Genomic DNA, 13293 nt, shown 5'->3' with positions numbered 1-13293 from the left:
AGCCCCTCCCCCTGGTTAAACGTGCTCTCCGATTGGCTACAAGGGGCAAACAACACACTAGATTGCCCCAGTGGACTTAAAAAAGTTTGGATGATTTGACAAAGCATTTTTTAAAAACGAAAAAAAAGGCGCCATTACGGAAAACGGCCAATCGCGGTTCGAAACCGCGATATCCAGGCGTGTGGACAGCCAAGATTCAATATTGCTTCAAAAAATCCGAAAAAAACGAATCAATAACGGTAAACGGGGAAAACGAATTATTTGAGCAAGCCTAGTAGACACTGTGGGGCAAATATCAGCAGAGGCAGAGACACGAGACATCTTGCGACCTCGGGGTTGAGCTCTCACATGAAGCGACACCATCCCTCCATTTCGCTGGGAGGGGGAACTGCAAGCCCTTCCAGTGGCAGCCTTAGCACGCAAAGTTCACCAGGTGAAGATAGTGGAAGGCGGACACAGTCCACCATGGAGGATTGGGCCATTCCATTACCCAGAAAGAAAACGGGGGAAACATTGCTCACACCCCAGCAGATAACCCAAACTGTGGGAGAGATGATTGCCCTAGATCACCATCCCTTCCGCCTGGTAGAACAAGAAGGCTTTGTACGCCTTATGAAACGACTGTGCCCCCGCTACAAAATCCCCTCCCGTCACACCTTTTCCAGAAAAGTAATCCCCGGCTTGTACGAGGGCTGTAAGGAACGCATTATCCAGATGTTGCGTAGCGCCATGGGAGGACACATCCATTTTACCTCTGATATTTGGTCAAGCTTGGGAGGAGGCCACTCCTACCTCTCTCTCACGGCACATTGGTGGGAGAAGGAAGGCACTATGGATACATCCCATCGTTGGGCACTCCTCGCATTGGAGGTAGTTGATCGTGATCACAAGGCAGAGACCATCTGCAACTATCTGGAAAACATGATGGGGGAATGGATGCAGTGTAGGCCGGAAGAAATGAGGAGGGGCTTTATGGTGACGGACGCAGGGAAAAATATGATCAAAGCGGTTGAAAGTGCCGGGTTTCAGAATGTGTCCTGCATGGCCCACTTGCTTCACAATACCGTCAAGGAAGGTTTAAAGAGCCAGGAAGAGCAGTCGGGCAGCAACACAAACATCTCCCTGCTCATCGAGCGCTGTAGAAAGATCGCGGGCTACTTCCACCGGAGCATCAAGGCAGCCCGGCAGCTGAGAGACAGGCAGAGCCTTGAAGGCCTCCCGCAGCACAAGCTGCTCCAGGACGTCTCGACTCGGTGGAATTCAACCTTAAAAATGCTCGAACGCATGGTCGAGCAGCAGAAGGCGGTACACGGCATCTCCCTCACTTTGGTTGCGCCTGTTAGCAAGCTTGTTCCAACTAAGCAAGAGTGGGACACCATCTCCCAGCTAGTAGACGTACTAAAGCCATTCAAACATGCCACTGAGACACTTTCGGAATCAAAAGCTCTTCTGAGCCAGGCAGTGCCCATGGTCTTGAGGCTAAGGAGGCACCTAGAAAGGCTTGGGGCCGGTCGAACAATTGACTCCCTGGCTGGACCGCTGACACCGCCGGTCCAGGAGGTGGTGAGGAGGTTGTCCTTTGCTGTACGGAAACGGCTAGAGCCACTTCTTTCCAGCAAGGTCCATATGCTTGCGGCCTTGTGTGATCCACGGCTAAAGTACAACGTCTGCCCAAAAGACTTTACCATGTGGAAGGCCCAACTTGTTGACCTTGTGAGGGAGGTCTTTGCTGCCAGGGTGGAGGAAACGGGCACAGCGGCCCCTCTTCCAGAACTGCCTGTCACCCCAAGCACTAGCGCTAGTGGCGAGACGGAAAGTCCCGCGGAGCCGGTAGGGGGTTGCCGTAGGGATACGGATCTCCAGCCGCGAACAGGAAACGTTTTCTTTGCAGAGACGGTGGCCATACTTGCCTGCTCTGAAGAATCCTCTTTGCTGGCTTCTGCTCAAAAGGTAGACTCGGCCGAATGCTCGGTCAACAGGTACTTTGAGGAGCCTCCGGAGATAATTTCTTGTGATCCATTGTCCTATTGGGCTTCACGCGAACACATGTGGCCGGATCTGTCGCACGTAGCCCGCCAGTTCCTCAGCTGTCCTCCCACCAGCGTCCAGAGCGAAAGGGTCTTCAGCATAGCGGGAGATGTAGTCACGCCCCACCGCAGCTTGCTTGACCCTCAAACAGTTGAGAAACTTGTTTTCCTGAAGGCCAACCTTCCTGTGTTGAATTTCCCAGATTTGGATTTTGAGACCGACTGCTCCTAGAGCAACAGTTTTCCTCCTTTAACCAACTCTGCTTCAGAGTAACTTTGGCCATTTTTTTTGGGCGTCCGGGCGGGGGGGTGGCCCCTTTGGACTCTGTCCAACAACTCTCTCCTCTATCCTACAATGCTTTCCTCTCTCTTTTCCCTTCCTTTCTCCTCTTTTTCATCAGTCGACGTTGCCCCACTGACGTTTTTGGGTTCATCCATCTCAAGGGGCCGTTTCACGAATCATGTAATCATGGAATCATAGAAAAGTAGAGTTGGAATAGAACTCATGGGCCATCGAGTTCTCCCCCAAGAAAGACGCAGGAAGTATCATTCAAAGCATCCCCGACAGATGGCCATCGAGCCTATGCTTAAAAGCTTCAAAAGAAGGGGCCTACAACACAGTCCGGGGGAGACAGTTCCACTCCCGAACAACCATCGCGGAGAGAAGTACTATCTTTCATTTGTCCCTGTTGAACTTAATATACTTTTGGCCCATCTCTGTATTCGGAAGTTACAAAACGTTTTCTCTCATGTAATACTGGCTCTGTAGAGGTTGAAGGATATTCTGTGGAAAATTAGACCATAAAAGCCAAGGTAGAGATAATGCTTCCTCTTTGTGTTCTGTTCGGATTTCATTCAATTCCCTTTTTATTTGGGGGGGGGGGAAATATTACCATCACGAGCCATGACTGTTTGGTCTTCTACAGATCCTCGCAGCTCCTGTACAGAAAGAGCACTGTTATATTTGATGTGGATACTTCAGATAATCATTTCAGGTGTAGGAATACGCCAGACTCTCACTTTACAGAGGTATACTATCTGTCCATCTGAACCTTTGAGGATGTCTTTATCCACTGGAATTAATACACCTCGACTTGGGACAGAACTTCTCTAAATTGTCATCTTTCAGTGTCCCATTGTCTAGAGCGGGTGTGGTTGCCGCAGTGGTCATGGGACGGCCGCCTTTGGGTCCCCTAGCCCTCTGCCCGCTTACGCGGAGGGTGCCTTTATAACTCGGAGGGGGGAATCATCAAAGACAGTGGTACTCCTCCGCCTTTGCCAGCATTTCTCCAAATGGTTGTCTAGTGTCCCTTCTCCTTTATATGCCGTGGTCTACGCTGTGGTCGTTAAACGGCCGCTTTTGGGTCCCCTCCCCCTTTGACCTGGCACGCAGAGGGTGCCGTTCCCCCTTCAGGACGTGTGCCTTGCGGCTGCTTTAGATGTTTGGGCGCAGGTTACGCCGAGTGGGAATTGCCTTTTGCTGGCTTGTTGGGAAAACGATAGAAGAGGTACACGGCCTTCCCCTTGGGTGGTGGGGTGTTGCTGTGGGTAGAGGCTTAAATCGCAAAAACAAAAAACTTTGTGGGAGGGCCGTGCCGAATTCTCCGGGATGCATGCCGGCCAACTGTGGCCGGCTGGCTCACGGTGGGGTCTTTGCTGCCCTTTGTTTTTTCCCCTTACTTTTCTTTTCTTTTTGCTGCCTCTCGGACTACGTGACGCCAGACTCTAGAGGTATATGCCCTTCCCCCTTCAGGGCGTGTTCCTTTGCGGCTGCTTGCAATGTGTGGGCGCAGGTTACCCAGAGTGGGAACTGCCTTTTGCTGGCTTGTTGGCAGGACGATAGAAGAGGTACACGGCCTTCCCCTGGGGTGGTGGAGTGTTGCTGTGGGTAGAGGTTTAAGTCACAAAAACAAAAAACTTTGTGGGAGGGCCGTGCCGAATTCTCCGGGATGCATGCCGGTCAACTGTGGCCGGCTGTCTCAGGGTGGGGTCTTTGCTGCCCTTTGTTTTTTCCCCTTACTTTTCTTTTCTTTTTGCTGACTCTCGGACTACGTGACGCCAGACTCTAGAGGTATATGCCCTTCCCCCTTCAGGGCGTGTTCCTTTGCGGCTGCTTGCAATGTGTGGGCGCAGGTTACCCAGAGTGGGAACTGCCTTTTGCTGGCTTGTTGGCAGGACGATAGAAGAGGTACACGGCCTTCCCCTGGGGTGGTGGAGTGTTGCTGTGGGTAGAGGTTTAAGTCGAAAAAACAAAAAACTTTGTGGGAGGGCCGTGCCGAATTCTCCGGGATGCATGCCGGTCAACTGTGGCCGGCTGGCTCAGGGTGGGGTCTTTGCTGCCCTTTGTTTTTTCCCCTTACTTTTCTTTTCTTTTTGCTGCCTCTCGGACTACGTGACGCCAGACTCTAGAGGTATATGCCCTTCCCCCTTCAGGGCGTGTTCCTTTGCGGCTGCTTGCAATGTGTGGGCGCAGGTTACCCAGAGTGGGAACTGCCTTTTGCTGGCTTGTTGGCAGGACGATAGAAGAGGTACACGGCCTTCCCCTGGGGTGGTGGAGTGTTGCTGTGGGTAGAGGTTTAAGTCGAAAAAACAAAAAACTTTGTGGGAGGGCCGTGCCGAATTCTCCGGGATGCATGCCGGTCAACTGTGGCCGGCTGGCTCAGGGTGGGGTCTTTGCTGCCCTTTGTTTTTTCCCCTTACTTTTCTTTTCTTTTTGCTGCCTCTCGGACTACGTGACGCCAGACTCTAGAGGTATATGCCCTTCCCCCTTCAGGGCGTGTTCCTTTGCGGCTGCTTGCAATGTGTGGGCGCAGGTTACCCAGAGTGGGAACTGCCTTTTGCTGGCTTGTTGGCAGGACGATAGAAGAGGTACACGGCCTTCCCCTGGGGTGGTGGAGTGTTGCTGTGGGTAGAGGCTTAAATCGCAAAAACAAAAAACTTTGTGGGAGGGCCGTGCCGAATTCTCCGGGATGCATGCCGGTCAACTGTGGCCGGCTGGCTCAGGGTGGGGTCTTTGCTGCCCTTTGTTTTTTTCCCTTACTTTTCTTTTCTTTTTGCTGCCTCTCGGACTAAGTGACGCCAGACTCTAGAGGTATATGCCCTTCCCCCTTCAGGGCGTGTTCCTTTGCGGCTGCTTGCAATGTGTGGGCGCAGGTTACCCAGAGTGGGAACTGCCTTTTGCTGGCTTGTTGGCAGGACGATAGAAGAGGTACACGGCCTTCCCCTGGGGTGGTGGAGTGTTGCTGTGGGTAGAGGTTTAAGTCGAAAAAACAAAAAACTTTGTGGGAGGGCCGTGCCGAATTCTCCGGGATGCATGCCGGTCAACTGTGGCCGGCTGGCTCAGGGTGGGGTCTTTGCTGCCCTTTGTTTTTTCCCCTTACTTTTCTTTTCTTTTTGCTGCCTCTCGGACTACGTGACGCCAGACTCTAGAGGTATATGCCCTTCCCCCTTCAGGGCGTGTTCCTTTGCGGCTGCTTGCAATGTGTGGGCGCAGGTTACCCAGAGTGGGAACTGCCTTTTGCTGGCTTGTTGGCAGGACGATAGAAGAGGTACACGGCCTTCCCCTGGGGTGGTGGAGTGTTGCTGTGGGTAGAGGCTTAAATCGCAAAAACAAAAAACTTTGTGGGAGGGCCGTGCCGAATTCTCCGGGATGCATGCCGGTCAACTGTGGCCGGCTGGCTCAGGGTGGGGTCTTTGCTGCCCTTTGTTTTTTTCCCTTACTTTTCTTTTCTTTTTGCTGCCTCTCGGACTAAGTGACGCCAGACTCTAGAGGTATATGCCCTTCCCCCTTCAGGGCGTGTTCCTTTGCGGCTGCTTGCAATGTGTGGGCGCAGGTTACCCAGAGTGGGAACTGCCTTTTGCTGGCCTTTGGGTAAAACGATAGAAGAGGGTGGAACGATTCAAAGTCTCCCATCACCCTGAGAGGCTGTGATTGACGCTATTGCTGCGGAACGGCCGCCTTTGCTTCCCCTTGCCCACTGTCCGCGCACACGGACGTTGCCGATTGCCCGTCAGGGCGTGTGCCTTTGCGGCTGCTTTCAAGGTGTTGGCAGAACGTTTCGCCGAGTGGTAAATGTTTTTTGCTGGCCTGTGGGTAAAACAATAGAAGAGGGTGGAATGATCAAAGACAGTGGTACAGTCTCCCATCACCCTGAGAGGTTGTGATTGACGCTGTTGCTGCGGAAAGGCCGCCTTTGGTTCCCCTTGCCCACTGTCCGCGCACACGGACGTTGCCGATTGCCCGTCAGGGCGTGTGCCTTTGCGGCTGCTTTCAAGGAGTGGGCGCAAGTTCCGTCTCGTGGAAACTGTTTCTTGCTGGTCTGTTGGTAATAACGAGGGTGGAGTGATCACAGACTGTGGAACAGTGTCCCATTCACCTTAAAAGGAAGTGTACTCAACGATGTGGCGGCAGAACGGCCGCCTTTGGTTCCCCTTGCCCACTGTCCGCGCACACGGACGTTGCCGATTGCCCGTCAGGGCGTGTGCCTTTGCGGCTGCTTTCAAGGAGTGGGCGCAAGTTCCGTCTCGTGGAAACTGTTTCTTGCTGTTCCCCTCGCCCTCTGGCCGCGCACGCGGAATCACTGAAAGAAGTGGGACACCTTGGCCTTTTCCACTTCTCAAAATTGTCTTCTTTTACTGTACCATTGCCTTGTGCGGGTGTAGTCGAGAGCATGTGATGATAATCTTACGCAGAGTAAGAAGTAGAGAATCAATCCACTCAGAATCTCTTTTGCTATTAAAAACAATTACTTAATAATGCCTTCATGTTTCCTTTGGAATCCACATTTCTGCTTTGTTTCTACTTTGAATTACTTTCTACTACATTACACACTATATCTTTCATAATTGTACTTCCTCAAGTTTACTTAAACTGTATGTATACCAACCAACTGAAGTCATTTCCCTCTATCCAGGTCATCTGCAGGAGAACTTTAATAACCCCTGAAGAACACACTAGTCTTACCTGCAGTGGAACTGCATGGAAACATGTGCCTAACATCAGAGCCTTAAAACCTTCCCCCTCCAAAAAGCATTATAGGTCTGTGTGGTCGTTTGTAGCCTATTTAAGAATAGCTTGACAGGCCAATAGTATTTCGCACTGTATAGTTTTTTAACTGTCAAACTACCTCCTCTTCAGTCCTCGGACTCGAGCCGTGTTTTTACACCACTGTTTTTTAAGCTGGTAATGCTGTATGCTGACTGTGACTTCAGTTATATCTTATGTCTTATTGACCCAACATGAACACAGAAGAGTCTCACTGATCAAAGCCAAACGGGCCTACCACTGCTGAAATAAGCAGATTTCTTGGATTGGACTTGTTGAAAAAAAGCATATAACACATCATATCAGGTTATTATTATCCAAATAAAGCACCATAAATGCATGTTATACAACCAAGGAGACATAAGAAGTCGTTCTATATGCTGAAATGATATGTTGCTATTGCTTACTTTATGAATTTAGCTTCAAAATATCACAATATAATGGAATCATTGACTACAGAAATGGCTAGATTTTTCCAGAGGCTAGACGGTTTGCTGTTATGGAGTGTATCTTTGTGTCATGGGTTGTGGTGTGTGGGCGTGGGGCCGGCCAACGGTGGCCGGCCCCCCGGGTCTGATGGGCTTGGGCCCACATTTTGAAAGCAGACGTGAAGAAAGCATGCCCTTCCCCCTCTGGGTTCAGCGGTGTGGGCGTGGGGCCGGCCAACGGTGGCCGGCCCCCCGGGTCTGAGGGGCTTGGGCCCACATTTTGCAAGCAGACGTGAAGAAAGCATGCCCTTCCCCCTGTGGGTCCAGCGGTGTGGGCGTGGGGCCGGCCAACGGTGGCCGGCCCCCCGGGTCTGAGGGGCTTGGGCCCACATTTTGCAAGCAGACGTGAAGAAAGCCTGCCCTTCCCCGTGGGTTGCGGCGTGTGGGCGTGGGGCCGGCCAACGGTGGCCGGCCCCCCGGGTCTGAGGGGCTTGGGCCCACATTTTGCAAGCAGACGTGAAGAAAGCCTGCCCTTCCCCATGGGTTGCGGCGTGTGGGCGTGGGGCCGGCCAACGGTGGCCGGCCCCCCGGGTCTGAGGGGCTTGGGCCCACATTTTGAAAGCAGACGTGAAGAAAGCCTGCCCTTCCCCGTGGGTTGCGGCGTGTGGTTGTGGGGCCGGCCAACGGTGGCCGGCCCCCCGGGTCTGAGGGGCTTGGGCCCACATTTTGCAAGCAGACGTGAAGAAAGCCTGCCCTTCCCCGTGGGTTGCGGCGTGTGGGCGTGGGGCCGGCCAACGGTGGCCGGCCCCCCGGGTCTGAGGGGCTTGGGCCCACATTTCCTTTTTTTTGGTCTTCTCTCTCTTTCTCTGGGAAGGGTGCCGGCCAACGGTGGCCGGCCTAGTATTTTAAAGTGTGGGCCTTTTTGGCGGTGGCTTTTTCTGTCTTTTCTTTGGTCTTTGCTGCCTCTCGGCCTACGTGGCCGAGTTTCCCCGATGTACCGCCTCTCTCTTCTCTCGCCGGCTGTCGTTCTTTAGCCCTTTATGCTATTTTGCACAGAAGCCTCCTTTGGGGCGGTGTCCTCTGGTTTATTTTCTCTCTCTCTCTCTCTCTCAGGGATGCGTGCCGGCAAACATTGGCCGGCCCGGCTTAATGTATGGGCCTTGTCGCCTGTGGCTTTTTTCTTTCTTTTCTTTTCTTTTCTTTTCTTTTTGCTGCCTCTCGGCCTACGTGGCCGAGTTTCCCCCGATGCACCGCCTCTCTCTTCTCTCTCGGCTGTCGTTCTTTACCCCTTTATGCGAGTTTGCACCGAAGCCTCCTTTGGGGCGACGGCCCCTCTTTCTTCCTGTCTGGGAAGGGTGCCGGCCAACGGTGGCCGGCCTAGTATTTTATAGTGTGGGCCTTTTTGGCGGTGGCTTTTTCTGTCTTTTCTTTGGTCTTTGCTGCCTCTCGGCCTACGTGGCCGAGTTTCCCCGATGTACCGCCTCTCTCTTCTCTCGCCGGCTGTCGTTCTTTAGCCCTTTATGCTATTTTGCACAGAAGCCTCCTTTGGGGCGGTGTCCTCTGGTTTTTTTTCTCTCTCTCTCTCTCTCTCAGGGATGCGTGCCGGCAAACATTGGCCGGCCCGGCTTAATGTATGGGCCTTGTCGCCTGTGGCTTTTTTCTTTCTTTTCTTTTCTTTTCTTTTCTTTTCTTTTTGCTGCCTCTCGGCCTACGTGGCCGAGTTTCCCCCGATGCACCGCCTCTCTCTTCTCTCTCGGCTGTCGTTCTTTACCCCTTTATGCGAGTTTGCACCGAAGCCTCCTTTGGGGCGACGGCCCCTCTTTCTTCCTGTCTGGGAAGGGTGCCGGCCAACGGTGGCCGGCCTAGTATTTTATAGTGTGGGCCTTTTTGGCGGTGGCTTTTTCTGTCTTTTCTTTGGTCTTTGCTGCCTCTCGGCCTACGTGGCCGAGTTTCCCCGATGTACCGCCTCTCTCTTCTCTCGCCGGCTGTCGTTCTTTAGCCCTTTATGCTACTTTTGCACAGAAGCCTCCTTTGGGGCGGTGTCCTCTGGTTTTTTTTCTCTCTCTCTCTCTCTCTCAGGGATGCGTGCCGGCAAACAGTGGCCGGCCCGGCTTAATGTATGGGCCTTGTCGCCTGTGGCTTTTTTCTTACTTTTCTTTTCTTTTCTTTTCTTTTTGCTGCCTCTCGGCCTACGTGGTCGGGTTTCCCACGATGCACCGCCTCTCTCTTCTCTCGCCGGCTGTCGTTCTTTACCCCTTTATGCGATTTTGCACAGAAGCCTCCTTTGGGGCGGCGGCCCCTCTTTCTTCCTCACAGGGAAGTGTGCCGGCCAACGGTGGCACGCCTAGTATTTCAACGTGTGGGCCTTGTCGGCCTATGTGGTCGACGTGTTTCCCACGATGCACCGCCTCTGTCTTCTCTCGCGGCTGTCGTTCTTTACCCCTTGGTGCAATCTTGCACAGAACCCTTCTTTGGGGCGGCGGCCTCTATTTCTTCCACTCAGGGAAGCTTGCCGGCCAACGATGGCCGGCCTAGTATTTCAGTGTGTGGGCCTTGCCGGATGTGGGTTATTCTTTCTTTTCTTTTATTTTCATGAAATCAGCGGGGGAGGATGGGCGGGTTGTGTTTCCACAGAACACCACTCAAAGAAACAGTTAGCGGTATCCTATACTGTTCTAAATTGCTCGACAACATAATGATAGAATCATAGAAACATGGCACCAAACATCATATAATCATAAAGCTAGAAGAGACCATCCAGTCCAACGCCATTCTGCCATGCAAAAACAATATACAGTAGAGTCTCAGTCATCCAACACTCGCTTATCCAATGTTCTGGATTATCCAACTTATTTTTGTAGTCAATGTTTTCAATATATTGTGATATTTTGTTGCTAAATTCGTCATTACTACGTAATATTACTGCGTATTGAACTACCTTTTCTGTCTAATTTGCTGTTAAACACGATTTTATGGGGCTTAATTTGTAAAATAACCTAATTTGCTGTTCAAAAGGCTTTTCCTTAATGTCTCCTTATCATCCAACATATTTGCTTATCCAACGTTCTGCTGGCCCGTTAATGTTGGATAAGCGAGACTCTACAGTATCCAGAAATATCTGGTGCTGTAACCGATATATCATTTACCGTCCCGGAATACTAGCCAGATGGCCCATGAATGGTCACCAAAGTCATAGAAATATGGTCACAGAAGTCATGGAATAATAGAAACATGGTCCCTAAAGTCATAGACTCAAAGAACCAAGTAACAGAATCATCCCAAAAGTCCTAGAATCCTAAAATGATAGAATCAGAGAGTCATGGCGCCAAACATCATAGAATCATAAAGGTAGAAGAGACCATCCAGTCCAATGCTATTCTGCCATGCAAAAGCAATATAACACTCTTGCAGGCTTCATCATTACTGGATCCGTCCTTCAGGACTTTGGCAAACGTTGGATGTGCAATGTTGCTATTTCATCCAAGGCAGAAATTCAACTCATTCTTGGATGGACAAACAGAACCACAACTGCTAACGTTCCCTTAAGGCAGTGTTTCTCAACCTGTGGATCTCCAGGTGTTTTTACCTACAAGTCCCAGAAATCCCAGCCACTTTACCAGCTGTTAGGATTTCTGGGAGTTGAAGGCCAAAACATCTGGGGACCCACAAGTCGAGAACCACTGCCTCAAGGGAGAAACTGTGGCATTACCTCCGAAGTTAAAAAATTGGAAAAACCAAACTCTTCCTTGAAAAGCTGTGATTGTCTAGACATGTGGGGGTTAAATCTAGGGCAAAGGAGGGTAAAAATAGATGGGAGGGTCCAATGTGAAAGGTTTGGAACCCCTCCCCTTATATATAAAACAAAGACTCCGCCTCCAATATGTGGCATTCAGTGTGTGTCCACACCAGGGTAGAATTGGCACCATGCTCTCCAGATCAGCCATGCACGTGCCACATTATGCCCCTTCCATGTTCAGGGAGTTTGACAGATGGAAGGGCTATCTGAGCCTTGCGAAAGTGGTTACGGAGATCATCGCGGAACGCAAGAAGGTCCCATTTCCATCTCAGAGTTGGGACACAATGGAGTACGACATGCAGCTAGTCCTCAACGAGGACAACTTTGAAACAGCATCACAATGGGTTAATGGAAGCAGTTCCAGCAGCAAGAGCTCCAAAGGTAGTGCCAATGGCCAGGCTTCCCAAAACAAGGAGATTTGCAATTTCTGCAAACACAACGGGGAATCCAAGCAGGTCTATTCGTCCCACCGGCTGAAGGGGATGGACGGCACCGTGGAGTGCCCCATCTTGCGCAAATACACCTGTCCGCTCTGCGGTGCCACGGGCGAAAAGGCCCATACTTTAAAATACTGCCCACTGAGCCAAGGGAAGAGGTCGCTGTATCGCAAGTGCGGACGTAACTCGGCTGGACGCAAGGTGAGGAGATAAGAAGATCAGGAGAAGACCGAAGCATTTATTCTTAGTTTTTGTTTGACTTTGTAAAAGAACAACATTTGATTTCGAGCATCATTAACACTCTTTACATTTCCTCCCACTTTGTTTCAGGTTTGGAGAATGGAAGCCCAATTCTCTTAGACTACATTTGTGAGTCCAGAAATGTTTTTTTATGTATATTGTTGCCTTCTTTCACATTTGTTGTACCTAGGTTAATTATATTGTGTTTCTTTTAGATGTGTCAGTTGCCTAGTGTGATGATTCATGGGCCCTGCAGTCCTATTCCTGACAGTATTGTGGCAGATGAGGAGGAAAATATGGAGTTTTCCCCAGATTTCCGGTCGGAGTCAGAGCCTTGGCAGCTGCCTGAAGTTCTAGTCCAAGAACCAATTAAACCTGAACTTGGTGGGAACTCTCCCCCTTATGGGAGAAAACAGGCTTACACGACTGATAGAGGATCGAAAGAAAAATTTAGAAGTAGTGCTCGCCTTGCTGCCAAATATGCCACTGATTAAAAGTATTTCCCCTGAGAAAATACGGGGAGTCTTGCACCTGCAAGCTGGTTTCCTTCGCTCCCTGTTCTCTAGGGAAAGTGATTGTTGTTTGGGGAAACGAGACCCAATATAGGGAAATTGCGCGAAGGATTCCTTGCGGAGTCAATTCGTCAGCTCCTGGAGAGAGGTCATGTGTGTGTGGACTTCGAATCCTGTTCCTTGCCTCCTGAATCTAGTTCCAAGCCTTGTCCTCGTCTCACGGATTTACCACAGATCTTGTTCCATGCTTCAAGTTGCTTTGCCTTTAGCCACAGATCCAGCCACGTTCCAAGTAACTTTCAGCCTTGTGTCAAGCTTCATTGGATTCAAGACTTTTTCTGTTTTCCCAACGCTTTGCTTGGCAAACCGTGTGTTGCGGTTATTGGATTATAATCTTTGGACTCTAATATTTCATATTGGACAATAATCTGCTGGACTATATTTGGCCTCATTTGAAAGGTCTGCTTCTGAACTTTATTCTACACTTGTTTTTATTGACTTTATATATTCCTTTAATAAAAATATTAGATAGAATCTGGCCTCAGTGTATGGTTATTGGTGCCCAGCAGCCTAGATCCTGACACCTTGTATCATGCTTTTTTATACATATAATCATGTTTTTTAATATCACGTTCCTTTGACATATGTAATTGCCTTATATCATATTTTATATTGTGTTTTATATATGCAGTTACTTTACATGTTTCTTTTATGTATGGATGTATAATTTTTACATGTTTAATTATATTATTTGCAACTATAATTGCCTAATATCATGCTTCTTTTATATATGCAATGACATCATGTTT

General features: G+C 50.2%; 1 protein-coding gene across 1 annotated transcript; it reads left to right on the top strand.

Moving 5' to 3' along the window:
* The first annotated feature begins 10879 nt into the window (after positions 1 to 10879).
* On the top strand, positions 10880 to 13023 carry LOC134295537 (nanos homolog 2-like). Its single transcript, XM_062968371.1, has 3 exons — positions 10880 to 11933; positions 12063 to 12101; positions 12188 to 13023. The coding sequence occupies exons 1-2, from the start codon at positions 11310 to 11312 to the stop codon at positions 12090 to 12092; spliced, it is 654 nt and encodes a 217-aa protein (XP_062824441.1). The 5' UTR covers positions 10880 to 11309; the 3' UTR covers positions 12093 to 12101; positions 12188 to 13023.
* Positions 13024 to 13293: the final 270 nt, after the last annotated feature.

This window comes from Anolis carolinensis, chromosome 1 (assembly GCF_035594765.1).
Source record: "Anolis carolinensis isolate JA03-04 chromosome 1, rAnoCar3.1.pri, whole genome shotgun sequence".
NCBI classification, from domain to species: domain Eukaryota; kingdom Metazoa; phylum Chordata; class Lepidosauria; order Squamata; family Dactyloidae; genus Anolis; species Anolis carolinensis.
The sequence above is the reverse complement of the archived record's forward strand: the minus strand, read 5'-3'. Positions and strand labels throughout refer to the sequence as shown.

What these genes read in the sequence shown, in the direction of transcription:
- LOC134295537 (XM_062968371.1), top strand. Translation starts at nt 11,310, where the DNA reads ATGGGAGGGTCCAATGTGAAAGGTTTGGAACCCCTCCCCTTATATATA. An exon ending in GTAACTCGGCTGGACGCAAG is followed by an intron (nt 11,934 to 12,062) that starts GTGAGGAGATAA and finishes ACTTTGTTTCAG; the next exon opens with GTTTGGAGAATGGAAGCCCA.